At 39.1% G+C, this 27,597-nt stretch overlaps 1 protein-coding gene across 1 annotated transcript in view; it reads right to left on the bottom strand.

Annotated features, from left to right (window-relative positions):
- The window catches only part of GRIN2B (glutamate ionotropic receptor NMDA type subunit 2B), a 1,006,559-nt gene that overhangs the window by 49,703 nt on the left and 929,259 nt on the right, over nucleotides 1-27,597 (bottom strand). The window contains exon 11 of the mRNA XM_082265422.1: nucleotides 3,467-3,627. Coding sequence (XP_082121548.1) covers nucleotides 3,467-3,627 — 161 coding nt within the window. The remainder of the gene's footprint in view (nucleotides 1-3,466; nucleotides 3,628-27,597) is intronic.

Below are 27,597 nucleotides of genomic sequence, written 5' to 3'. Positions count from 1 at the left end.
TAGTCAGGGCTCAGCAGCCAAGATTATCGTGGTCAGCAGAGGCAGGGGGACATAGAAACTGGCAGGATCAACCAGGTTTATTACAGGTTAGGAAGAGAAGAATTACACAGCACAAGCACTGTGTTGTTATTCCTGCCTTAAAGGAACAGGATCTTAGTTTTGTTTTGTTTTTTTGTTTTTTAGGGTTACAAACACTTTAAAGTTTTACGATAATAAAAGTGCACTCTATAGATTTAGTAAAGTACATTTATACTATATACAAAATTGATATTTGTATTTTGCTTGATTTTATAAACTTCTTTGGTCATGGTTATAGTTAGCATGGTTGAGGCTTTGGGGTTGAAGGTAAATAGGATGTTCCCTTTGCAAGGGAATATTCATTTTGCAAGGATATTTTGTCTTAGCTTACTGAATGTGGTACAAATTTTCCTTGCAAAATTACCCACTCACTTGCAAGGAGAATAAAAATAATTTGCATTTTTCATTGCACGTGTGTGGACGATAGGAGTCAGCAGGTGACTAAGCTGCAGGAAAATTTTCTTGCAAAATGAAACGTTCCTTTGCAAGGTGAACAGCCTATTTGCCTTTGGTAAACCAACCCCACTGAATTCACTGATTGCCAGGACTGCTGGGAAAAGTACGGGCATCAACTGGGATTAGACAGAATAAATGAAAATCTATCAAGACACTGATAGGTTAGCGAAAGTAGAATTCTTTACAACTCTAAAGGTCTGAGATGACAAAATAGCTTACCTTGCTTTATAAATAAATAAAAGGTAAAAGGCTGGTATACTTCTCTTGGTAAACAACCTCCATTTTGGGAGGAAAAGCAACTGCAGCCTAAAAGTTTCTGGGAAGTGTAAAATGGATTACATAAAGCATAATCTGCAGATCTTTTGCTTGTTTCAGCTCTACCAAATAGTATAATACTATATATTTATATTTTATACAATATATATAAATATACAATCAGGTCCATAAATATTGGGACATCGACACAATTCAAATCTTTTTGGCTCTATACAGCACCACAATTGATTTGAAATGAAACAAACAAGATGCACTTTAACTGCAGACTTTCAGCTTTAATTTTAGGGTATTTACATCCAAATCAGGTGAACAGTGTAGGAATTACAACAGTTTGTATATGTGCCTCCCACTTTTTAAGGGACCAAAAGTAATGGGACAATTGGCTGCTCAGCTGTTCCATGGCCATGTGTGTTATTCCCTCATTATGCCATTTACAAGGAGCAGATAAAAGGTCCAGAGTTAAATTCAAGTGTGCTATTTGCATTTGGAATCTGTTGCTGTCAACTCTCGATGAGATCCAAAGAGCTGTCACTATCAGTGAAGCAAGCCATCATTAGGCTAAAAAAACAAAACAAACCCCGTTTAGATAGCAAAAACATTGGGTGTGGCCAAATCAACTGTTTGGAACATCCTTAAAAAGAAAGAACGCACCAGTGAGCTCAGCAACACCAAAATACCTGGAAGACCACGGAAAACAACTGTAGTGGATGACCAAAGAATTCTTTCCCTGGTGAAGAAAACACCCTTCATAACAGTTGGCCAAATCAAGAGCACTCTCCAGGAGGTAGGTGTATGTGTGTCAAAGTCAACAATCAAGAGAAGACTTCACCAGTGAAGAGTGAATACAGAGGGTTCACCCCAAGATGTAAACCATTACTGAGCCTCAAAAACAGGAAGGCCAGATTAGAGTTTGCTAAACAACATCTAAAAAAGCCTTCACAGTTCTGGAACAACATCCTATGGACAGATGAGACCAAGATCAACTTGTACCAGAATGATGGGAAGAGAAGAGTTTGGAGAAGGAAAGGAACTGCTCATGATCCAAAGCATACCGCCTCATCAGTGAAGCATGTTGGTGGTAGTGTCATGACGCCCAGACGAAGTCTATTGAGACGAAACGTTGGCGACTCCAGACGCAACGTCCACACGCCCCCTGAAATTTAGCCAGCCTTCACCATTTTTTGCTACTTGGGACTGTTCGCGGGACGCCGCACCTTCATCCCTTGTTCTAGCGACATTGACAAGCCTGTCTATTTATGACAAATTGTGAGTAATATTTTTTAATAAAGTGGAATTTATTTTTTAAACGGGATTACGCTATGGGCCTCGCTTCCTTTTCTCTTTACATATTAATTTATGTTGGATGAAAAATACTGAGGAGTGCCAATCCCATATTGATCCTTTGTACGCATTTTGAGAGGAGACATCCATGTAACATCAGATCTTCAGTGATTAAAAGCTGGGAGAGGCTGAGTCATTAAGTTGAGCAGCCAATGAAATCTGGTAAGCTGCTTAACATATTCCATCACTGAGGTGTTCCCTTCCTTCACATACCCTTGGTGTCACGGGTTGAACCACTCCTTGGAATATTGTGCACGTGGATTTATGATTTTATTCTCACATCGTCTGTATTGGGACTCATTCATTTGGACACTCCCATACCTACTTTTTTCTTTTTATTGTGATTATTATTTTTCTCTATTCATTTGGACACTATTTTTTTGTGTGATCATTAATACTTTTAGCGCTACACTTTTATATTTTTATTGTTAAAAGCAGCAGGATAACTTCTAAAGTGTTTCGGGCAATATTATCTGCTCATATTCAGCCAAATGCTTCAGAACTCATTGGACGGCGCTTCACAGTGCAGATTAAGAATGACCTGAAGCATACTGCGAAAGCAACCAAAGTGTTTTTTAAGGAAAAGAAGTGGAATGTTATCCAATGGCCAAGTCAATCACCTGACCTGAATCCGATTGAGCATGCATTTCACTTGCTAAAGACAAAACTGATGGGAAAATGTCCCAAGAACAAGCAGGAACAGAAGACAGTTGCAGTAGAGGCCTGGCAGAGCATCACCAGGGATGAAACCCAGCGTCTGGTGATGTCTATGCATTCCAGACTTCAGGCTGTAATTGACTGCAAAGGATTTCCAAAAAAGTATTAAAAAGTGAAAGTTTGATCGGGTCCCTTTAAAAGTGGGAGGCACATATACAAACTGTTGTAATTCCTACACCGTTCACCTGATTTGGATGTAAATTGCCTCAAATGAAAGCTGAAAGTCTGCAGTTAAAGCACACCTTGTTTGTTTTATTTCAAATCCATTGTGGTGGTGTATACAGCCAAAAAGATAAGAATTGTGTCGATGTCCCAATATTTATGGACCTGACTGTTTATATATATATATATATATATATATATATATATATATATATATATATATATTACAATACCTATAGTCTAATAACTATATATATACTATATATATATATATATATATATATAATATAAATATATATATAATATATATACATTTGCTAATAAAAGATTTATGATTTTGCAGCCTCTGCATTGTTACATATTTATGAAATTGTACATTGAATTCAGGCAATAATCCCCCTGCCAAGGCCCTGGTATTTTCTAGCCCAAAGCTTACCCAGTTTTTAAAGATAACAGAGCATCTTGTACAGATTTTTGGTTAAATTTCACCATGTATGTATGCATTTCGAGGTAGTTATTGCGGATGTTTCTTTCAGTGCTGCCGTTAGGAACAGTGCCAAATCGAAAAGCTGGGGAGAAGTCGTTGGGTCTTTGAAACTGCAAAAGATAGAAAGTTAAATAAAACAGCATGTAAAAACTTCTTCAAAACATAATTTTATTTATCCATCTACACTGTTGCTGAGAACAGTAGCTCTGTTTTATCAAATAACAATCACTGTACATATTCAATCATATTCAAACAAGACACAATAAAGGTTTTCTTATTTGTGGTATATAAACCTTTTAGCAAAACTAGCTAATAGTTTCCTCATTACACATAAATTACATCAGCCAACCAAATTCAATAAACTGCAAATTATGTTCTAACAAACTATTAGGCGAAAGTAGTTTATTCCGTAAGATGTACATGCATTTTTATGCTTTGGCACGGGTTGTGTTAAGCCAGCTCAATCATTCTGAATATATGATAATGTTGTAAGGAAAATGTTTATTTTTTCTATTGTAACAATATTAAAATTATTAAAATTTATATATTATAATGATTCTGAATAGACCTTTACCATGCCTCAACGCATGGAAATTGACACCTTGTACAATTTGCAGCAACTTATAGAGCATTTACATTTACAGTGTTTTTGATGCACTATAGCCCATTATATACATAGTATATGTATTGAAGTGCAATTAGGAATTAATGACACAAAAACAGCATGTTACTGTGAACGTATATGCATTGTGGTATGAATGAACCTAAGTTCAGTTCTGTACATTTCTATTTTTTTCAACATATTTTGAACATTTTAGCCTCATGCACACTTTTTTAGTAGTGTTGAATGCATTTTCAAAAGGTCCCGTAAGCAAATTTATAACACTCTGATTAAATAGTTAAAGCCATTAGTGTAACAATAGCTACCACTAATGAGGGGGCTCGATTAGGGAGGCTGTTAGTTAAAATAAACTGTGAGTTTCAAGTAGAGAAGGGCTGAAATCAGAACTCAGTATCATCCCTCTGTGCATTTAGAAGCTTTTGCTTATATATCTTAGCAGTGTATATTTATTGCCCTCTGAACTTCTACTTCAGATAAAAATGAATCCTGTATGCCTAATGCAGACAAAAAAAGTAAAAAGAAAAATAAAGGTCCGGTAATAAAAAGTAATGCTAAAAACGTAGGAGGACAGATGTTTGGTAGTTCTATTCAAAGAAGCTAGCTTTTAACTAGCGTTTCACGAGCGTTTCGGACCAGCATCGAATTTGTGGGACGCTCAGCAGGTGAACATCAAATGGGCCCGGTTTGTACTGCCGGCAACGGTATTGTATTGCAGTTTAAATGTTATTTTTTTCTTTATAAATATTCGCTTTGCTTCAGCGGGTTCTTGGTACAGGTACATGGTACAGATGCGCCACTTTTCAGGTAGACTAAGGGGACACCCCCCCCCCCCCCCGGCACTATATTTAAAGAAATGTTTCCTTTTTATTGTTTCACTTTAAGCATCTTTAAAATCACTGCTCCTGTAAAAATGATCTTTATTTAAAAAAAAATGCTTGCATTGATACATGTCCCCCAGGGCAGTACCTGGGCACCTATACCCTTTACATAACTTGCATATAAGCCTTCAAATTGGGGACTTTTCATTTTTAAAGTTTGCGTCCTATAGGCTTTATTTATTTTGTGGCGCGGGTCCAAACTTTTTACATGTTCTGGAGTTTTGCTGTGGACAAAACTGGGGGGGGGGGGGGGTGTTCTGCCCAATTCTACATTTAACAGCTTTGCTGTTAAAGTAATTTTTTGCAGTTTTTGCGCACATGTCAGAATGTTCATTTTAGGCCTGAACATTAGTTTACCCTCCAAACATTCTATATTTTTTGAAAAAGGCCTTGAATAAAAAAACCACAGCCAGTGAGCCAATGAGGAGGAGCCAATGAAGAGAGCCACACCCCCTGTGTGAATTGACAATGTCCATTTACAGAAGCATGGCTTGGGAGCAAGCCTGCTTGAGTGTCTCCATGGCAAGAGGCTTGCTATTAGGGCCACTCGACAGGAGAGAGCCGCCAGGACTGCTGGCGGTGGACCTAAAAAGAAAAGTATCGGGGCTTCTCTGTGCAAAATGATTACACAGACCAGGAAAGTATACCATGTATTATGTTTAAAAAAAATATATAATCTTTAGAATCACTTTAAATCCTATGGGACTCTTCACACCACTGAGCTGCAGGAGAGGTGGGTTTTGAAATGACCTGCTTACTGCATATTTGGTGCACTTTTCAAAACTGCACCAAATATGCAGCTCCACGTTGAAAAGAATAGAAAATGCATCAAAAATGCATCACAAACATAGTGCGGTTGCATTTTTTTGGCCCGTTTTTTCAGTCAAATGTCCATGTTTCACAGGTAGAAACAAATAAAACAAAAAATTGCAGCGCTAGTAAATAACACACAAAATAGCTCATGATCAACAGTGTCCAGTGCAAAAAGAATCCTTTTTAAGGTGGTAAGTCAATCGAAAGTTTTTGTAACCATATAATAGTCCATTTAATAATGTCCTTCTTAGATAGAAGTATGGTAGAAATGGCCACTCATCAGACGCAGAAAAACAACTTGCATGTAAATCACACTAGAGATGCTTAAGTGGATCTTTTGAGGAAGCCCACTGCTGCTGATGAATGATTAGGTCTCATTTCCTCCATAAAGTGAAATACAACAGAAAGAAACTAACAGTGTAGTATATGAAAAAATGAATAAATGTTTGAGGTGAGTGGGGAAGGGACTCCCGTGATGGTGACAAACCAACACAGTCCGTGCAACACTCCAGCTTCCCAACATGCAGTGCAAACTCACCAGACAAAATATGATGACATGCCAAGTGACCATCCAATGTGCCCAGCACAGAGTATACAGATAAATCACAGTGCTTTCACCAATCTCCACCAATGCTCAGGGTCTCATCAAAATATTGGGGGTTTAATGGTTTTATTTGTATGGTATCATGCTGTGGTTGGAGCTACTGAATGTCCCCCAATATCTATTGATATACTACACTATGAGTTTCTTTCTGTTTTATTTCACTTTATGGAGGAAATGAGACCTAATCCTTCATCAGCAGCAGTGGGCTGCCTCAGAAGATCCACTTAATCAACTCTAATGTGATTTACATGCAAGTTGTTTTCTTGCGTCTGGTGAGTGGCCATTTCCACTATACTTCTATCTAAGAAGGACATTGTTATATGGACTGTTATATGGTTACACAAACATTTGATTGATTTAGCACCTCAAAGAGGATTCTTTTTGCACTGAACATTGTTGATCATTAGTTATTTTGTGTGGTACTCAATAGCGCTGAAATTTTTTGTTTTATTTCTTCACTTGAGGGTGGTGTGTTTTTTTCCTCAATTGCTAGCAGCTCCAATCGAAACTAGCGCTGATATTCTTTTTTCTTTTGGTATTCATGTTTCACATGGATTTCATCCAAGTGCATGCTGGAAGTCAGGCAACCAGAAGCGCATTAAAGATGAATAAAAAACATATGCATTTTTTTATGTGTTTTTTTCAAAGGGGCAGTGTGAAAGCAGCCTAAAGAACAGGACATAGCAGGGTATACACAATTCTTGCATGTATAACATATATAATATAATATATTGTCTGCCTATACATGACCACATGTAAAATGAGAAACAGTGAAAGATAATTTTGGATTTATAACAAAGTGAAGTTCCGCAACAGCGAGCACAAAAGTGCACTGTTTCTCCAAATACACAGTGGTCAACTTGGGTGAGCTGGGCAGTATATCCTACATCCCTAGTCATCTCTCTATGCTCTGCTGTAGGATGTACTGTCAGTCATTAATACTGTATTGTGCCAGTGAATGGCAGACAATTGCGAGATATGCCAACATAACTTCTTTTAATACCTGCCTGGACTAAATTTTACACTATGCGGCTTTTTCACTCATGTCTGTGAAATAAAGATAGTATGTATCAGCTTTACCACAGCTACCTATATAAAATATACTAATGGTATATTAAAGAACAATATCTAAAGTCATGTTTGTGATTAGAATTGGGTTCAAACCATAATTACAGGGCCAGTAATTATCTCTTCCAAACTGTAATTCAACTATTTAGATCTTTGGCTTTGATGTTACTAAACCTTGCCTTAATTTTAAAAATTAGTCCATAAGAAAACAAAATAGGTGAGATTCCACAACACTGTGAATGCCTTCATAATATTTTTACTACTGAAAATTTTAAGGTTCCGTCTTTTTCTTTTGAATTCTATCATCAAACACTATTGTTCAAAATTAGCCCATGGTTATTAGTTGGATAAAAATACATTATTCATTAAAAAAAAGCCAAACTGCAGCTTTCCACCAAAGCATGAAATTCAGCTGAAATTAAATGAGGATTTCATTAAAGATAACATACCCATAATCCTTTGCTCAAACAATGAAAAATAAAAGGTTCAGAGAGCATGTTACTGGCAATAAATCTGGTCATTCTCTCTTGTTACTGTATGTGTGGCTGTAAAAATTTAAAGTCCAGGTTTAAAGATAGGTTCAGTCAATGCCCTACACTTTATGAGCTTCAAGTGTTGAAGGTATCAATTACTAAAGGTAAATCTTTAAAATACAAATAAAAGTGCCAAACAATTTAGGCTCATATCTAAAAACAGTTTCAGAGCTGAATTGATGTTACTTTGCAGAGGAAAAAGACATGCTTTATACTAGCATAATAAAAAGAACGTAATCACACAAAATTAAGTTAAATTGATTTAATTCCATTTTGTAGTGGATGTATAAACTCCCATCCTCCCTGTAACCATTTTAATTATTGGTTTACTCATTTACACAAATTACTATATCAATCAAGAGCTACATGTTCTAAAGCCCAACTACATAATAAAGTCACAACACACACTTTTAGCTAAAAAGTTTAAAAAAGGCTTAAAAAAATACATGTGTTGGTTTATTTAGTCTCAGTTGATGCCTAGCACTGTTTAAATAGTTATGGTAATGACACTTACCTTAAACCACTGTAGGTTAGGTAAGTGTGTGTCATACCTAAAAGATGAATGACATGATATTCTCTGAATGAATTACTGCTATATCTATGAATTGTTTTCTCCATAATTGTTTAATTAAACCATAATATATAAGTTCTAGTGAACTTTGAATAACGTAAATTCTGTACATTATTTACAAACTGACAAAAAGTGTGAAAAAACAGTGGTTGCTCTCATCTGTTTTCTGTGATCAAAAGCACCAACAATTTAGGAAGCTTTATACCATTTTTATTTATGGTTCACAAATGCTTTAAAAATCCCAAATAGATAGTCGACTACCCTACCCAGAAGTGTTGGATCATGTTCCTAGTATGTGATCCAGCACAGGAGAGCCAATTTGCCGCCATACTCCTTCATGAGGCGATCGGTAAGCAGTAAAACTGATTATAATTAATTTCTGCAAATGTGAAAATGCACTAAAAAAGTCATAGGTGTGAACCTAGCCTTACATATTATTCTCCCAAATACTTTGCTACTTTGCCAAAAGTTTCTGTGTTAAAGCTTCATGACAAATGAAGTGTAAATGACACATTTAGGTGCCGAAATATACTGCATTCCTAAGCTACCTTTGCCTAAACCACTATCACATATTCTGTTAACTAAAAAAGAAAATGTCATAAAATACGCACACAGGACAATATTTCAATTGCCTAATATTAAAGGGAATGAACTTTGAACCCAGGTCAGTGTCCACGAGCAAGTTGGGAATTCTCTTGTGTCTGCTAGAGACTGATTAGTAGGCACTGGAAAGAACTATTGTTAAGGGCTTGTAAGTTCAATTGACATAATTAAATAGCTAAATGCATCTGTTGATTGGCCAGATTAAAACTTTGACTCTGCCTGGCTACAATTAAACTGGCATGCTGACTCTATGTCTGTGTAGCATAGTCTCAAAAGAGTATCAGGCACAACAGCTGCTCAATATTTTCTGATACATCTTTTCCCTGAAAATCCAAATCAGTGAAGAACTGTTCTCCAACAGGATGGTCCATTATATCATGAAGATCACTGACTCAAAAACAGGAAATATATTTATGTAAAAAAATAAATATAAGAAGTATACTACGGATATCAATATGGACTGGTTGCAAGACAAGTTTGATGCACTGCAGAGGCAATCCAGTGTACATGATTTCCTAAAAAATGTCTATGTGCAGAAAGTGCTACTATACATAGATACAATATTAGAAGGAAGCAGAGCCTGTGAAATTGTTATATGACCAAATGCAAGCATTGTAAGTATAGGTTCAAAGCATATTTGATATTGGTGGAATATACTTTACAGGTATCTTCAGCATTCCTGAAAAAATTAAAGATAGTGCTCTCAGTTAGTTCACCGCAGAGATTTTTTGACCGGAGAAAACAACTTGAAGTGAGTAGCAGATTTTAAAAGTATCATTGCAAACTCAAAATGTATATGGTCCAGACATATTTAGACAGCATAAAGGGGAATAAGGCACCTGGACCAGATGGCATAAACTCATGGATCCTTAAAGAATTTTTTTTTTTTTTGTCAATAAAAAAGACAATTTTTTCTAATTTTTAGGGACTTTTTAATGACTGGAAAAGTACCAGTGGATTGGCGTAAGGCCAATGTGGTGCCTATATTTATTTTTTTTATTTATATCACTTTATTAAGGTTTCAGGAACCAAACAATCACAGATACACTATATTACATTGCAAAAATATGTTTCTTCAGATTACAAATTCTTAACATTCAAAAATTGAGATACCAGTTGATGCATTATTTAGATGATTGAAAAAGAAGATGGAACAGCAGGGAGTGCTGGTTACCCTGCTACTTTCTTTTCTCTCCTCCTCTCTCTCTCATCCACACCTTTATTATTGCTTTATTCTTGTAATATATCGTTCCTCTCTTCTTTTAACCTTTGGTTTCCCTTTTTCCCCCTTTTTTTTCCGTCTCTCTTTCCCTCCTCCCTCACTCCCACTCCCCTCCCCATCCCCATTCTCATTCTTCCAGACTACCACAACAAACGGAAAAAAAAAAATATGGGGAAACGGGGGGTAAACCCCCTGACTCCAACAATGTTAAGGACAGGAAAAGGGACAAAACCCCCTAAACCCAGCAATGTTAGGGGAGGAAGAAGGGACAAGTTCCCTCTTAAGCCCCGTACACACGTACTGATCGTCGGCCGAATGATCGGCCGTCTTTTGTCCAGGGCTGTCGTGTCTGTTGAAAACTGCAAAAGACTGCACACGAATTTTGTCGGCCAACAACAGCCGACTGCAGAAGTGATGTCATGTGATGGTTAACTTTCCTTGACTTTTTTCTTTTCTGAGCATGCCCAGTCTTGCTAATCTGCTGTCTGTCGGCCGAAATCTGTACTGATTGGCGAACAATCGGCCGTTCTGGTGACGGCCAACAAATATTTTAAAGTCTGCACGACAGATTCTGTTCGGCCGAAAATGCACTGTCGGCTGTCGGAAGCATCATACTAACAAGCCTACAATCGGCCAATCGGTCGGCGGCCGAATATTTACGACCGAAAATCGGTACGTGTGTACGGGGCTTTAGTTTAATAATTGTTTCCCCTCTTCCAAGGTCATAAAGAGATTCCAAGCATTCCAGATTGACTTCCTGTTTGTGCTGTGAGGAAAGCACCAGATCTTCCATTCTATTTATATGTTCTAATTTCCGTGCCCACTCCGATACTGAGGGTACTTGTGTCTTCCTCCAGTATTGGGGGATACATGCCTTTGCAGCATTTAACATGAAAGGTACTATAGATCTCTCATATTTCCTAATCGGCATCTCTGAGATGTGCAATAAACAAAGGGCTGGGTCTCCCTCAATCCTACTGCTAGTTAGTTTCTGGATTATACGACCTACTTCCGACCAATACCTCTTTATATCAGAACAGTTCCAGAAAATATGGTAAAGTGTACCTTGCTCTCTCCCACATCTCCAGCACCTATCTGACTCTTGTGGATACCATCTATGCAGTTTCTCTGGTGTATTATACCATCTAGTTAGGATCTTATAGTTTGTTTTCTGAATTTTAGTGCATTCTGTTGGTCCAAACACAAACCTTAAGATCCTCTGCATCTGTTCTTCTGTAAATTCTCTATTTAGATCTATTTTCCACTTCTCTACCCATTTTAGGTTTGGTTGTTTCAATGGAGTATTCAGCAATTTATACATAATAGACAGTACGTAAAAGGTTTCCCGGTTTTTCACACAGTTTCTCAAAATTCGCTAAGGGCCTTACAAAACTCTCCAGATTCGGGAGTGACACAAGGAAGTGATGCAGTTGAAGTGCCTCCCAGAAAGAGAGTCTTTATGGTCCATTACTGTACATTAAGTTAGCAATCGAAGGCCAATTCCTCTGGATCACAAAGGCTTTTACGCACTCTTGTCCTGTTTCTCATAGTTCACAAAATCGCTGCCTATCCAGACCTGGAGTGAAGTGGCGGTTTCCTAAGATGGGATATAGTGGTGAGTCCATTGTTGTTAACTTTTGCCGCAGGCACTGCTGATTGCCTATACAAATTGTGTTGCCTATCAATGGATGTAATTTCAGCATTTTAGGTATAGATTGGTAGCACCACAACACTCTCTTCAAAGACACTAAGGTCTGTGCTTGCTCTATTTGTACCCATAGTTTTGTCTCGGGTGGTGCCACCAGTCCTTTACTCTGTTAAAATGTATGGTGTGATAATATCTGCGTAAATCTGGAACTGCAAGTCCTCCCATATGTTTTGGCAATGTTAACCACTTTAGCCCCAGCCCTATTTCGGACACTTTTTGTTCACAAGTTAAAACCAGTATTTTTTCCTAGAAAACTACTTAGAACCCCCAAACATTATATATATTTTTTTAGCAAAGACTCTGGAGAATAAAATGTCGGTCATTGCAAAATTTTTTGTCACGCGGTATTTGCGCAGCGGTCTTTAAAACGCCATTTTTTTGGAAAAAATTTGAAAAATCACATTTCACTGCATTTAAAAAATACTAAACAGTAAAGTTAGCCCATTTTTTTTGTATATTGTGAAAGATGATGTCACGCCGAGTAAATAGATACCAAACATGTTACGGTTTAAAATTGCGCCCCCCCGTGGGATGGCGACAAACTACGGTCAATAGAGATCTCAATCTGCGACGCTTTAAATTTATTTAACGGTTACCAGTTTAGAGTTAGAGTGTAGCTCTTTTTTTTTAATTATTGCCCACGCTCTGGCGATCGCGGCGATACCTCACATGTGTGGTTTGAACAGCGATTTCATTTGCGGCTCGACTTGCGTATACGTTTTTTTTTGTGCGCGAGCTAACGGTGACGGGGACGGCTAAATTTTTTTTTTTTTTTTTTTTCCTATTTATTTTTTCTTTTTTTTTAAACTTTATTACAGGTTTTTAAAAAAAAAAAAATCTGATCACTTTTATTGCTGTCACAAGCAATGTAAACATCCCTGGTGACAGCAATATGTCGTGACAGGTACTCTTTATGGAGGGATCGAGGGTCTAAAAGACCCTAGACCCCTCCACTACACTTCCCTGTATGCAAAACGCCGAAAACGGCATTTTTGCATACAGCCGTTTTTCAAATCTGCCGCCTTTTGCAGCACAGTAACCCGGACGTGACGTCATGGACGCCGCCTCCGGGTTACGTCATCGGAGACCCGATCGATGCCGTTTCCGGCATTCATCGGGACTCCATCCAGCCGGCGGACGTGCCGGCTGGGTGCTCGGGGCTCCCGGTGGGACGGTAGCCCCGAGCAAAGCCGCGGAAGGCGGCGGGAGGGGGGGGACGTCCCCTCCCGCCCCCCCGGGTAACGATCGAGCGGCTCCCGAGCCGCATCGATCGTTACCGACGGAAAGCCGACCGTCGGCTTCAAACAACGGTACCGGGATGATGCCTCTAGCTAGAGGCATCATCCCGGTATAACCCCGCAAAGTCTGATGACGTAGAGGTTACGTGACTGGTAGTAAAGTGGTTAAGCTATTACGGGCCAGCCGCGATTTCTTATTAGTCCAAATATATCTGCTAAACATCCCATGTACAGTTTTGAAAAAGCAATTTGGTATCTTAATAGGCAGCGCTCGCATAAGGTATAGATATTTAAGTAGAATGTTCATTTTTATTAGATTACATCTGCCAAACCAGGACTGTAGTCCTCCTTGCCATTGATCCAGGAGCTTTTTTCTCTCCCTAATCAGTGGGGAAAGGTTAAGTTCGTATATCCTCGACAGATTTGCAGGTATATGCGTCCCCAGATACCTCACTGCTGATTCAACCCAGGTAAATTCAAAGTTGTCCCTTAATCTATTAATTTGTAATTCTGGAATTCCAATCCCTAATGCTTCAGATTTCCCATAATTTATTTTAAGGTTTGATAAATCACCATACTGCTTAACCTCCCTCAGGAGTATCGGCAGTGAGATATCCGGTTTAGTCAAGGTGAACAATAGATCGTCCGCATATGCTGCGATTTTATATTGCTCCTTGCCTAACATTACTCCACCTATGTCTGGATTCAGTCGGATTTTACACAAAAACGCATCCCTGTCTTGTTCCGTTCTTTATAGGGAAGGGCTCTGACAATACTCCATTAACTTTTACTTTCGCTGTCGGGTTTGAATAAACTCTAATTATCTTCTCCATCATTGAAGAAAAAGAAATGGCTGCACTCCAGATGAGGTCAAAATGCAGATTTATTACTGGACATCCCAATGTGACAATAGTGACAAGGTAGACGCGTTTCACAGACTACAATGTGTGCTTAATCATTGGTAATCATAATTGGTAATGATTAAGCACACATTGTAGTGTGTGAAACGCGTCTACCTTGTCACTATTGTTACATTGGGATGTCCAGTAATAAATCTGGATTTTGACCTCATCTGGAGTGCAGCCATTTCTTTTTCTTCATTGATAATCCACGGAGGCGAGCCAGGGCGTGCACCAGTGTGTGTCATCAGGCTTTCATACCACCTTGAGCAGTGAGTTCCTTTTCTTTGATTGCATCTTCTCCATCATTGTGTCACCTACTCCTATATATCTGAGCACTGCAAACATATAGGCCAAGTTAACTCAGTCGAAAGCCTTTTCTGCGTCAGTACTTAGTATAACACAGGGGACTTCTGCTGTATTTACTACATGTATTAAATTAAGTACTCTCGTGGTGTTATCTTTTGCTTCTCTAGCAACCATAAAACCTACTTTGTCTAGATGTACTATTCTTGAGAGGCATTTTGATATTCTTGTCGCTAAGATTTTCGTAAATATTTTCAGGTCTGTATTTAGGAGGGATATAGGCCTATAACTCCCGCAATTCGATGGATCCTTTCCCTCCTTCAATATCAACGATAAATGAGCTGACAAGGTATCCCTGGCAAACAACCCATCCGGTCCCATCCCATTATACAGTCTTTCCATGTATGGTCCCAAAATTGGAGCCAATACCTGGTAGTACCACACTGTCAATACGTCTGGGCCTGGAGCTTTTTGCCTGGTTTCATGTTATTTACAGCCTGTTGTATTTCTTCCAGTGAGATATGTCTCTCTAAAATAATTTGTTCTTGTCTCGTTAATTTTGGTAACTCCATCTGTGCCAAATAATCCTCTATCTCTTTTTGTGCTGTTATTTTCTCCGGTAGGTTATATAATGCGGAATAAAAATTCCTAAACTCCTCTGTGATTTGTGTCGGGATCACTTTCTTAACCCTCTCTGCAGTCACTACTTGTGGGATAATGTGCCTATATTTAAAAAATGTGCCTATATTTAAAAAGGGTTTAAAGTCTTTACCAAATAACTATAGAGCTGTTTGGTTTAACGTCTATAGTTGGGAAGATACCGGAGAGTTTATTAAAAGACCACATATTTGAGTTCTTGCTGGAAAAAAATAGTTTGTGCAACAGACAGCATGGATTCATGAAAGACAGAAGTTTTCAAACAAATCTGATTTCTTTTTATGAGGAGGTAAGTGGAACCTTAAACAAAGGAGTGGCTGTGGACGTAATAAACTTGGATTTTGCAAAAGCATTTGACACAGTTCCCCACACATGGCTAATGTGTAAGGTAAAGTCTACAGGCTTGGAAAAATCAGTTTGTAAATGGATAGGTAACTGGCTAAAAGACTGTATTCATAGGGTAGTGTTTATTGATTCATGCTCTGAATGGTCTAGAGCTGTTAGTAATGTACCCCAAGGTTCACTGCTGGGACCCTTACTTTTTAATACATTCATAAATGATATAGGGTCCAGGATAAAAAGTACCATTTCAGTCTTTGCAGATGACACCAAGCTTTGTTGTGGAATAGCTTTCTTACAGGATGTCTCCAACTTACAAGCCGTCTTTAATTAACTATTTAATTGGGCAACTATGTGGCAAATGAGGTTTAGGTGTCCTTTTATGAAATGGAGATGAGCAGTGATCCTGCTGATCACAGCTCATTTCCGATCATTCTCAGTTTATTAGATATGGAAAGGTTGGGAGACAAGGATTTCGGGCACTAAATTTTCATAAAATTGCTTTTTATTAAACAAACATTTTAAAAACATCTAATGATACAAGCAGATGAAAAGAAATCTACATTGAACATGAGACCAGAAAACGGTCGACAGTATCAGATATAATCTTGCATGAGGTGCTAGACCTTCATATAGTATAGGAACAGTTGTGTACAGAACAAGTTGTATTATGCATACATCCAATGTAATATACTTCAAAGCAGACAGAAGCTGCCGGCGGACACCTCGATGCTCAGGGTGCCAGTCAGCAGAGTCGGCCGAAGTTTACAGTAAATATATAGTATACATTACTCATGACAGTTTGCTCAACATGTTTCGCCTTCTCGGTGAAAGCTTCGTCTGGAGCTTAGTAATTGTTTTGTCTGTGTAAAAACATAAGTAATTTTAAGGAAACAGAATATATTGTTTACTACATATTCCATAAATGAGAATAATGCATTTTATATGTGGTATACAATGTCAATGTAAAAGAAAAAGCATTTCACACACATGATATTACTGTTCTAGCCATCAGGGGGGAGGGGGCTCGGTGGGTAGGCAAGAGGATAGCCATTGGGACACATGTGGGGACACACACCGTATGAAATAGATAACACTATTTTTTAGGCATCAGTATATATACATGGTAAAGAAAAACATATCTGTATAGGATATGAACATACCTGTACAGTGTATATTCTGAACTTTTTTGGTACTGTAACGAGGAGGACTAAAAGACGGTCACTGAGCTCATAAATGGGGGAGCCGATGTTCACAAGGAGTGTAAATACAAACGCTCCTGTGTGTTTGTATCTAGGTTGGATATAGAAAGTGCGCTAATTATAATATATCAAATCATTATCGGTAGAAAATAGCCACACCCGGTGCATGTTGGTACACAGATAGGTGAGGATAGAGTTGTTTGTATATAAAAAAGGAAGAAACCCATTGAAGAAAGATGCATGGACATATACCAATCACAGGGAGGGAGCTTCTACTTTATGTCATCATATACCGCAATAGTTAGAGGTTTTTATGAGAAGAGTTCCAAAAGAGTAATTGCCTAGGTATAGGTCGCTTGTATGGTCCCAAATCTCCATACAGGCAATCACATAGGATACATTGATTCCCTCATATGAGGTGTAACATTATTCAGCCTTGAATGTATAGTGGATTAGAAGAATTGCTTCTAATACCGCATTACTTTCAATGAGCCCAGCGGTGGTAGTCAATGCATGTTTCAAGATAGTTGGAAAATCACCAATAGTTACATACGAGTGTATTGGGGGCTCACTAATAATTAAACATGCTCACCGATCCTGCAGAATACTTTGTTAAGATAAAGGTAAATTAAACCTGCCTTGTAAGTGGCAGACACTGTTGAATTGAGAAAGGATTAAAGACAAAGTTGTAAGTAAAATGGTGTGCATAATCCAAAAGATAGCGAAGATATAAGTTTGTCGGCTTACCCTGTTGAGCCAAATTCCGTCATAGATGTCCTCCCCGGATGGGGAACCGCCGCCATACTCGGACGCTTGTGTGGCGCCCTTTTATGGCGTGGGTCCCGGGCGGTTCGTCAGAACGACGTCGCCACCCCGGCCACACCCCCCGGAAATGACGATGCGGCGCAGGCGGAAGTGATTCCGCTACGGCCACTCGTAACGCTCCGAGAGGTTAGGTCAGACTCTCAGAGCTGACAGGCTCCAGAAAGTCTGATCTGGTGCCACAGGAAACGATGCTCCTGGGAGCGGAAGTCCACTGTGGCTTACCAGGCCGCACATATATCACCGGATTGGCTGAAAACTCTAGCGTCCCACAGCGCCCCCAGAGGTTACTAGCATGGCACACTTAAATACAAAGCATCTGCAAACACATATTAACAAGAATACATTAATCTGAGTAGTAATTACAGAGAAAAAAGAAATATATACATCAATATTTAACAGAGAGTGATGAAAACAAGAAAAACCAAGAATATAATAATATATTATATTCTAAAAGAAGAAAAAAGAGAAAAAAGGATATACATAATATGTTAATAAGGGAAAAAGGAAAAAAAAAAAAAAAAAAAAAAAAAAAAGGAATGGTGTATCTAGCACCTAGGCAATTTGGTGCTTAAAGAATGGAAGGATTAGAGCTGTTAGGCCCAAAAATTGAAGACACTACCCTCAATAGCTTTTAAACATATGAAGAGCTGAGTTTGGAAATTATGATTCTCATACATATCAAAGAGGCATAAGATCAGCACATGGACATTCATTGGGTTTCATATGATGCGATAGTAATTCTTCTAATGATTAGTGAAAGATAATTGGGGGTAAAAAGACACAAAAGGGGGGGGGGGGCCAGGGCTAGAAAAGAAAAAGAAACAGGGGGTGGAAAGATGGTCACGCCAGGCAAGCCGACACCCATCCCACCCTCCACAGATGACAAATAGTAACGACGGCGGAAAAGAGTTTTATCTTAAATCATTAAGAAATGCATAATTTACAAAAATGACTTATAAGATTGGGTTTCATTCAAACCCGGTCTAACGGTGGCATTGAGACGTTCAATCCAGATGGTTTCCCTCTGGAGAATTATTTCTCATCATCATTCTCAGTTTATGAAACAGAAATGATCAGCGGAGAACATGTTCTTCGCTGATCATCTCTTCACACAGGAATCTGTCATTGACTGACACAGAAACAGCCAGGTTATGAAGCTGCGATCCCCGCACTTCACTGGTGATCTGTGCCAGAATTCACACTCCCGTGTGAAGACAGAATCGGGGGAGAACTGAGGGGGAAAAAGGAAGATTATCGACTTCCTTCTTCCTCGTTCAGACCCCCCAACACAGTAAGCATGTCCCCCTGCCATATTTATGTATATATATACATGTATATATATATACACACATACATGTAGATATATATTTAATGTGTATATATATATATATATATATATATATATATATATATATAATGTATGCATGTGTCTATTCAGTGTATATATATATATATATATTTATGTAAGGGGACTATTATTTATTAACCTTAGTGGGGATCGTGTACTCAGCAGTGATAATTTATCATTGCTTGTTAAAGAGCGCCAGGGATTTTCATACTACTGTAATCTCGCTTTGTCTCACGAGATTACAGGCGCTCCATTGACTTCTACACAGATCTCCGAGAAAACCGTTCTCCTCTGATCACCCTGGGAGAACTGAAGTTCTCCGCTTCATAAAAAGGGTGCCAGAGGTGATCATTTTCCCCGGAGAACTGCAGAGAAGCCAACAGAGAAAAAAATTCACCCGTTCATAAAAGTACATCATTATGTTGATAAATGTAAAGTTATGCACTTGGGGGCTAAGACGATGCATGCATCATACATACTGGGGGGTGTACAACTGGGGGGGAATCAATGTTGGAGAAGTGTCTGTGTGTTCTGGTAGAAGCTTAATAATAGTATGCAATGCCAAGCAGCCGTTTCCAAAATGAGAACAATCTTTCTTGTATTAAGAGAGGTATAGATTCCAGAGAGAGAGATATCATTTTTCCCCTGTTCAAACTATCAGTAATACCTCATCTGGAATATGCAGTCCAGTTTTGGGCACCAGTTCACAAAAAGGAACTGCAGAAAGTGCAGAGAAGGGCAACCAAACTGATAAGAGCCATGGAGGAGCTTAGCTATGAGGAAAGATTAGAGGAACTGAATTTATTCCCTCTTGAGAAGAGGAGATTAAGGGAGGAGGGGTATGATCAACGTGTATAAATACATAAGTGGTCCATATAGTGAACTTGGTGTTGAGTTATTCACTTTTAGGTCATCACAGAGGACAAGGGGGGACTCTTTACATCTGGAGCAAAAGAGAGTTCATCTCTAAATATGGAAAGGCTTCTTAACAGTAAGAGCTGTGAAAATGTGGAATAGACTGACTCAAGAGCTAGTTCTGTCAAACTCAGTAGATTGCTTTAAAAAAGGAATGGATTCTTTCCTAAATGTACATAATATAATTGGATACTAACATTTATAAGTAAAGTTAATCCAGGGAATATCAAATTGCCTCTTGCGGGATCAGGAAGGAATTTACTCCCCTGCTAGAGTAAATTGGATCATACTTTTTTGCCTTCCTCTAGATCAACTGTGGGTAGAGGATTGTGTACATATGATTGTACATTGTCTATGTAATGCTACTTTAACAGTACACCTGGACTTTAAAAATTAGCCCTGACCTGTGTCTGGCTGTTATCGGCCAAGCACAGTGATGCAGATCCTACAGTTTTATGCTATTCCTCCACTTCCCCCAACCAAGGTGCCAACTGTTATATATGCTTTTCTCATTCTGCCCCTAGGAAGTTTAAGGGTTCATGCTTATGGGACTTTTACAGACATTTTATATGTCTAGAATAATTTTCCAGTGCCTTCCTGTTCCCTGGAAGCCACACATGCTATGTATAGAATGTCATACTAGTGAATGACTATACGTGATTGCACTGTCATAAACACTGATACTTCTTTGGCTTGGCATTTACATTCAGATGAGTTCCCAATGTATTTTCTGAGCATTGAACATTCACTTGAATTGCAGACTGTACATGACATTTGAAGCTCACCAGGAGCGGGAAAGCACCAGGAAATTTTGCTAAGCATATAAAATGCCTTTAAGCCCTGTGGGCATATACCCTTGGCAGCGCCGCTTAATAGGGGGTTACCACCGGTCCTCTTGTAGGGGGTCCGGGCCCCATCAATTAATTTAAGGGTCTGGACAGCTTCATGTTACCTTATAAAGTACAGGCAGGTTTTAATGCATGACCGGCTCCTATTATGTTCAGTTCAAAGAAAAAAAAAAGCATTCCACTGAGCTCCATCATAATCTGAGGAGCCCAAAAGGCTTTAACCACTTAAGCCCCGGAAGATTTTACCCCCTTCCTGACCAGACCCCTTTTTTCAACTTGGCACTTCGTGACTTTAACTGACAATTGCGCGGTCATGCAATGCTGTACCTAAACAAAATTTATGTCCTTTTTTCCCACAAACAGAGCTTTCTTTTGGTGGTATTTGATCACCTCTGTTCTTTTTATTTTTTGTGATATTAATAAAAAAAGAGCAAAAATATTTAGAAAAAAATGACAATTTCAAATTTGTCTTTTAAAAAATATCAAATTTACTCAATTTATGTCATATTTTTGGCCAAAATGTATTTAGCTACATGTCTTTGACAAAAAACATTTCAATGAGCATATTTTTATTAGTTTGTGCAAAAGTTTTAGCATCTACAAACGATGGTGTAAATACTGAAATTTACGCAGCTTTAATTTCTGACTGCCTATCTCATTTCATGAAGTGCTAAAATGGCAGGGAAGTACAAAACCCCCCCAAACTACCACTTTTTGGAAAGTAGACATCCTAAGGAATGTCCTGAGAGGCATGTTGAGCTCATTAAATATTTCATTTTTTTGTCACAGGTGTTTGAAAAATGACTAAAAAAAATATTTTCTTTTTTTTTTACACAAAGTTGTCATTGAAATGATATATTGCTTACACATGCCATGGGTATATGTGTAATTACACCCCAAAATATATTCTGCTGCTACTCCTTAATACAGGGATACCACATATGTGAGACTTTTTGGGAGCCTAGCTGTGTACGGGAGCCAGAAAACCAATCCCCACCATCAGAACTTCAAAGGGCATACATTTTCATTGCATTTTCTCACTACCTATAACGGTTTAGGAGGCCCTGAAATGTCAAGATATCACAAAACCCCCCCAAATTACCCCATTTTAGAAAGAAGACACCCCAAGCTGTTTGCTGAGAGGCATTGTGAGTCCATGGAATATTTTATATTTTGCCACAAGTCCTGGGAAATATATATATATATTTTTTTTTTTCATGGGTATAAGTGAAATGACACGCCAAAATACATTCTGCTGCTTCTCCTGAGTACAGGGATACCCCATGTGTGAGACTTTTTTGCAGTCTAGGCGAGTACAGGACCCCGAAAACCAATCCCCACTTTCAGGCTTTCCAAGGGCGTAAATTGTTGATTTGACTCCTGACTACCTATAACAGTTACGGAGGCCATGAAATGCCAAGACAGTACAACCCCCCCCCAAAATGACCCCTTTTCGGAAAGTAGACACCCTAAGCTATTTGCAGAGAGGCATGTTGATTGTTTTGCAGATCTCACTTTTTGTCACAAAGTTTTGGAAATTGAAAAAAAGAGGAAAAAAAATGCAATTTCCTGTTTTTTCTTAATTTTCCAAAAAAAATGAGAGCTGCAAAATACTCACCATGCCTCTCAGCAAATAGATTGGAGTGTCTACTTTGCAAAATGGGGTCATTGGGGGGGTTTTGTGTCATCTTGGCATTTCATGGACTTCAAAAGTGTGATAGGTAGTAAGGAGTGAGATCAACAATTTACGCCCTTTGAAAGCCAGAAGGTGCGGATTGGTTTTCTGGGTCCTGTACGCGGCTAGACTGTCAAAAAGTCTCACACATGGGATATCCCTGTACCCAGGAGAAGCAGCAGAATGTATTTGGGGTGTCATTTCACATATACCCATGGCATGTGTGAGCATTATATCATTTACTGACAACTTTGTGTAAAAAAACAAAAAAACAAAAAATAATAATAATTTTCCCGAAACTTGTGGCAAAATATAAACTATTCCATGGACTCATAATGCCTCTCAGCTAATAGCTTGGAGTGTCTACTTTGCAAAATGGGGTCATTTGGGGGGGAAGGGTTTGTGCTATCTTGAAATTTCAGGGCCTCTGAAACTGTGACAGGTAGTGCAGTGGTAAAATCAGCAATTTACGCCATTAGAAAACCTGAAGATGGGGATTGGTTTTCAGGGTCCCGTACACAGCTAGGCTCCCAAAAAGTCTCACACATGTTGTATCCCTGTACTCAGGAGAAGCAGCAGAATGTATTTTGGGGTGTCATTTCACATATACCCATGGCATGTGTGAGCAATATATCATTTAGTGACAACTTTACAACAACAAAAAAAAAGAAATAATAATTTTCCCAAAACTTGTGGCAAAATATAAAATATTCCATGGACTCACCATGCCTCTCAGCAAATAGCTTAGAGTGTCTACTTTGCAAAATGGGGTCATTTGGGGGGATTTTGTGCTATCTTGAAATTTCAGGGCCTCTGAAACTGTGACAGGTAGTGCAGAGGTAAAATAATCAATTTACGCCATTAGAAAACTTAAAGTTGGGGACTGGATTTCGGGGTCCCGTACACAGCTAGGCTCCCAAAAAGTCTCACACATGTGGTATCCCTGTACTCAGGAGAAGCAACAGAATGTATTTTGGGGTGTTATTTCACATATACCCATGGCATGCGTGAGCAATATATCATTTAGTGAAAACTTTCTGTAAAAAAAAACAAATTGTCATCTTTCCGAAACTTAGGGCAAAATATAAAATACTCCATGGACTCAATATGCCTCTCGACAAATAGCTTTGGGTGTCTACTTTTCAAAAAGGGGTCATTTGGGGGGTGTTTGAACTGTCCCGGCATTTTATGCTCAATCTTAGCCACACATCACCCACTCTTCTAACCACTTGAAAACCAAGCCTTTTCTGTGACTATTTGTTTACATGAAAAAATATATTTTTTTTTTTACTAGAAAATTACTTTGAACTCCCAAACATTATATATTTCTTTAAAGCAGAGGCCCTATAGAACAAAATGGTGGATGTTGCAAATTTTTTTGTCACACGGTATTTGCGCACAGATTTTCCAAACGTAATTTATGCGAAAAATATATATTTTTTTTAATTATTGCACAAATACACTATATAATTCCAAATTGTTTGGTAACATTTAAAAGATGATCCTATGCCGAGTACATAGATACCAAACATGACATGCTTTAAAAATGACGCACGCCTGTGCAGCGGCAACAAACTATATACATTTTTAAAAAGCCTTTAAAAGTCTTTACAGGTTACCACTTTAGACTTACAGAGGAGGTCTACTGCAAGAATTACTGCACTCAACCTGGCGTTCGCGGCGATACCTCACATGCATGCTGTGATTGCGGTTTACATATGACACTAGACCAACGCCTGCGTGCGCAATTGCGCGCAAGCACGGGGGGACGGGGGGGCTTGATTTTTTTTTTTTTGCTTTTTTATGTTATTTTGACACCTTTCCTTTCATTTTTTTTTTTTTTTTAATAATTTTTATTGTTATCACAGTGAATTTAAATATCCCCTATGATAGCAATCTTTTTTTTTAAATTGGGCTCTTTTAGACTCTAGATCTCTCCTCTGACCTTAACGCATCTGACCACACCAAAATTGGTGTGATAAAATATTTTCCTAATTTCCCAATGGCGCTGTTTATTTCTGACGAAACAGAAGTCATGAAATGCTCGTAGCTTCCGGTATCTTAGGCCATAGAGATGATTGGAGCCATTCTCATCTCCAATTAGGTCTATGGTTAGATAATTGAACCACCGGCTGCACTCTCGGGTTAACCGGTGGGACAGGAGAGCCCGAGAAAAACCACGGAAGGCGGCGGTGGGGGGGGAGTCCCCTCCCACTGCATGTAAAAGCTGTTTTGCGGCCAATTATCCACTAGGATTGCTTTTACATGTAAGCTGACCGCTGGCTGTAAAAAACGATACCAAGATGATGCCTAAATCTGCAGGCATCATCCTGGTATAACCACTCAAAGTCCAGAAACGTACCAGTACATTGCTGGTCCTTTGGCATATAGTGTAGGTTTTTTTTTTTCATGCAGCCTGTGGGCTGAGCGAAAAAAAAAGAGAACCTAACAGAAATCGGCACAGGAATATTGTGTAGTATTACTCATCATTAACCGCCCAAACAACCACACACTGAATTTAATGATGGGTATACATGACAATATTCCACGTATACCTAAAAGGTATTTTAACTGCAGTGCTGAAATCAGCCTATCACCACAGCTGCTGCCAGCAAAGATATCCATATATGTTGTGCGCAAACACTGTTTGTGTCAGAATATATAAAATCAATGTGGCAGCCGACGAGTACCTGCAAGAGAAACAGGTTAACAAAAGAATGAAAAACAAACAAAGTACAGTAAAAGTACAGTAGGAAGAGTAGAAGAACATATAAAATGACTGACACGACAACTGTTTTTGGATTTTTAAGAAAAAAATTTGTAACTGTTTTTTCTGTGAACTGAGATTTTCCAGCTTGGGTCTCTCAAAATGTCGATAGCCATCGAACATCTTTCGAGACCCTGTGTTTGTGTGCCCTACACTGTGTCGTGCTGTACCCTACACTAAAACTCCACTAGTGTATGGTAGCGCTCGAAACATTCCCCGATGCAGAGACCAGGTTGGCCAATACATCTGGGATGATAATAGCGGGTCTCACGCCTACATCTGCGCCTGCTACAGACACGACATCTTTTTTGGGGTCGTCTTTGGGTAGGGGTATTTGGGAGGACATGTGGAAAATGTCTCTCATGCAGCCGGCTAACTGCATCTGGAATGGGAAGTTGGGCAGGCATGCCTCCTGGGTACAGGTAGGCAAGGATGATCACTTCCTGGAACTCCCAGAAGGATCCAGTTCATCCTGATGCCCTGTATAGGACAAAGGCGTTCAGCATAGCCAATTGGAATAAATAAACAGACACTTTTTTGTACCAGTGTCTGGCTTTACGGGCAACTAAATACGGCGCCAAAAGCTGGTCGTTAAGGTCCACCCCTCCCATATTAAGGTTATATTCGTGGACATCAAATGAGGATATTTGTAACCGGTCAAAATTACGAGGTTTGTATACCAATGCCAGAAGCCTGGCCAACAAGATGGGAGAGCTGGAGCTGCTGATGTTTGAGGAGGACTTAGATTTTGTGGGGATAACTGAGACTTGGTTTGACAGCTCTCATGACTGGATGGCGACCATTCAGGGGTATTCCCTTTATCGCAGAGATAGAGAAGGTAAAAAAGGGGGAGGGGTATGTCTGTATATTAAGAACAGTATACAGGTAAATATGAGGGATGATATTAATAATGGAGCTAAGGACGAGGCAGAATCCCTATGGGTAGAGCTTCAAAGGGAAGGCATGGTGGGGAAGGTAATATTGGGCGTATGCTATAGGCCCCCCCACCAGAGGGAGGAGGGGGAGGTGGACCTCATTTTACAGATAGGATTGGCAGCAAGGATGGGAAGGATGGGAAATGTCATTATAATGGGGGACTTTAATTATCCTGATATAGACTGGGCAGAAGGAACCGCACACTCAGCCAAGGCTCGGCAGTTCCTAAATGTTCTGCAGGACAATTTCATGGGTCAGATGGTGAATGCACCGACAAGAAACAATGCGGTACTTGACCTACTGATTACTAACAATGCAGACCTGCTCACGGATATAGAAATACGGGACAACTTAGGGAACAGTGACCATAGGTCAATAAGTTTCAGTATTAATTACAGTAATAGGAAGCACAAGGGTAATATTAAGACGCTGAATTTCAAAAGAGCCAATTTCCCAAAACTGCGCTCACTGCTAGAAAATATCAATTGGGATAGAACCCTGGGAACAAAGAACACGGAGGAAAAATGGGAGTGCTTCAAGAGCATACTTAACAAGGGGATTGGCCAGTGCATTCCAAAGGGAAACAAATTTAAAAGAGCAAAGCTAAACCCTGGGTGGCTAAACTCCAACATAAAAAGGTATATTAGTGCTAAAGAAAAGGCCTTCAAAAAATACAAGACTGAGGGGTCATTGGCAGCATTTAAGCATTACAAAGAGTGTAATAAGAAATGTAAAGATGAAATCAGGGCGGCTAAAATAGAACACGAGAGACATATAGTGGAGGAGAGTATAAAGAACCCCAAGAAGTTTTTTAAGTATATAAACAGTAAGAAAGCGAGGCCAGAACACATTGGCCCCATAAAAGATGACAAAGGAAATATGGCCACTGAGTACAGAGAAAAGGCGGAAGTGTTAAATAATTTCTTCTCTTCAGTCTTCACAAAAGAATCGGGGGGCTACACAAACCTAGCTTGTAAGGCCGAACTAAACAACACACCTCAGGAAATACCGCCATGGCTAACAGAAGATAGACTTAAAACGAAACTAGAGAAACTTAACATAAATAAATCACCGGGACCGGATGGCTTGCACCCGAGGGTTCTTAAAGAGCTCAGCCAGGTGATTGCCAGACCATTATTCTTGATCTTTAAGGATAGTTTACAGACGGGTATGGTGCCAGCTGATTGGAAAAAAGCCAACGTGGTACCAATATTTAAAAAGGGGCCGAGATGTATCCCAGGTAACTATAGGCCGGTCAGCCTAACATCTGTAGTCTGCAAGATTTTGGAGGGGATGTTAAGGGACCACATACAAGACTTTAGTAATGAAAACTGTATTATTAGTAGTAATCAGCATGGATTCATGAAAAATCGTTCTTGCCAAACCAATCTATTAACCTTCTACGATGAAGTGAGCTGCCACCTAGATAAAGGTAAGCCGGTGGATGTGGTGTATCTGGACTTTGCAAAGGCCTTTGACACCGTTCCCCACAAATGCTTACTG

Source organism: Pelophylax lessonae (assembly GCF_965119305.1).
Source record: "Pelophylax lessonae genome assembly, chromosome: 8".
Lineage (NCBI taxonomy): Eukaryota > Metazoa > Chordata > Amphibia > Anura > Ranidae > Pelophylax > Pelophylax lessonae.
This window is presented reverse-complemented; position numbering and strand designations above follow the sequence as displayed.